Below are 1,867 nucleotides of genomic sequence, written 5' to 3' on the forward strand. Positions count from 1 at the left end.
CAAATTTTGCAGTTTTGCACGTGTTCGATAAAATCATCGCGAGACACGTCACGACATGTTCTTGAAAACAATAACGCTCCATTGACTTATGCAAAATTGCAAAATTTGCAGTTTTGCACGTGTTCGATGAAATCATCGCGAGACATGTCGCAACATGTTTTTGTAAACAATAAGCTCCATTAACTTATGCGAAATTGCAAAATTTGCAGTTTTGCACGTGTTCGATGAAATCATCTCGAGACATGTATGTTCTTGACAAATATATCACATTTAACATATATGTGGATTGTGGTGGTGGTGGTCACCCTGCAGCAACGACGCTTGGCTGAAATGCAAACTTGCATTTTTAAGATTGCAGAAAAAATATCTGCGAAGATTCTAGAGCGCAGTCGAGTTACTCGCGCAGTTGAGAGTTACTTGCGCAGTTGAAAGTTAATATATCTGTAAAAAATACAGTATGGGAACGGACAGACGCTATTGCTCGTCGATGGTATGTTTGCTTCGTGGCAGAGAAGTTGAATTTCGAAACGTACTTACTGGCAATGACACATGGTGTCCCAAGCATTCTGTATTGCATATCACTAGAACTGAACATAATTGGGAGGCTCTGGACTCATACGTTAAAACATGTTGGTGTATGGTTCGTGGCAGTGTTCGTGATGTTTATGATGAAGGATCAACACATGGGATTATCTGGAGATCACTCGTGCCACATTGGCCTATTGGAAACGAGCTCTGTTTACAGTGTGGAGGGGAATGCAAAATAAAATGGGGTCCGCTAATATTTGTATCCCCATTCGCTCCGAGGATTCTACCGATGCCACTTCGATATGTATGAGGACATAATGAACTACAACGTTCCGATTCAGGACGAAACGTGCGAGAAACAGCACAATGAGTAAGTACCGCTAATTTTCGTATATACTTGTGCAAAAAACTTTTATAAACATAATTGTATTTTTTCAGTTTTGATAAACCCCGCTATACGCCACGTATTTTGGGAAGGAGATTTGCCTTGACATCAACAGCGTATAAATTTTTGGATGTTGGAATCAACGCGGGACCTATGTCCTCTGTGGATATACTTATTGGCGATAACCGAGGCAATCGGATAATTCTGCTATATGCAACGTGGGTGACATTCATCGAAAAACGTGCAGATATACAGCGCATCGTGCAGTCATCAGCACCATCATCGCTAACGTTTCGAGATCTGGAGCTTGTTAAAATACGTGACGCAAATATTGTAAAATTGACGTCGTGCGGCACCAGCTTGTACATGAAACCGTCAACTGTACTCTTCCTGTTCGAACTAGAACATTGTGTCGAGAATATGTATTTTCAACTATGTCAAAATGTTCACGGTGTAAGTGAAAAATTTAAACAGTTTGTAACAATTTTACGTCAAAATTGTATCACTGATAAATGTAACGCAGTTACAATCTTGCGTGACGTTTATGATAAAAATTCGATTATTGACTGCGAATTATTAGCCTACGCTTTGGATACTATTGTGTATAATGCGCTACATGATAAATAAATGCATATAATATGGTTAAAAAGTTTTTCCTTATCATTTACCGTTCATCCCATTTCCTGTCATAAAGCTGTCTTCGTTTATTGTTTACTTAAATGTAATATTAAAAATTAAATATTGTGAAGATCTGAACGATTAAATATCGTTGGCGAAGAAAAGATACGCGATCGCGAGCGAGAACGCGCGAGGGAAAGAGACCGCGCGAACGAGAAGACTTGCGCAAACGGGAGGGGGAAGGGGGGGACGGGGGCGCGAGACACCGCGCGAACGAGAAGACGAATGGGGGGACGGGAAAGAAACATCTACGAGGGGGAGATAACGCGAGCGTGC

General features: G+C 40.9%; 1 protein-coding gene across 1 annotated transcript; it reads left to right on the plus strand.

Moving 5' to 3' along the window:
• Positions 1-551: 551 nt before the first annotated feature.
• LOC112467481 lies at positions 552-1,246 on the plus strand (the record flags this gene model as incomplete). Its single annotated transcript, XM_025036121.1, has 2 exons — positions 552-898; positions 967-1,246. Coding segments are annotated over exons 1-2 (348 nt in total), but the record flags the coding sequence as incomplete, so codon positions are not given.
• Between the last annotated feature and the right edge of the window lie 621 nt (positions 1,247-1,867).

The sequence above is a fragment of the Temnothorax curvispinosus genome, unplaced genomic scaffold (genome assembly GCF_003070985.1).
Source record: "Temnothorax curvispinosus isolate PA1 unplaced genomic scaffold, ASM307098v1 QBEX01017425.1, whole genome shotgun sequence".
Lineage (NCBI taxonomy): Eukaryota > Metazoa > Arthropoda > Insecta > Hymenoptera > Formicidae > Temnothorax > Temnothorax curvispinosus.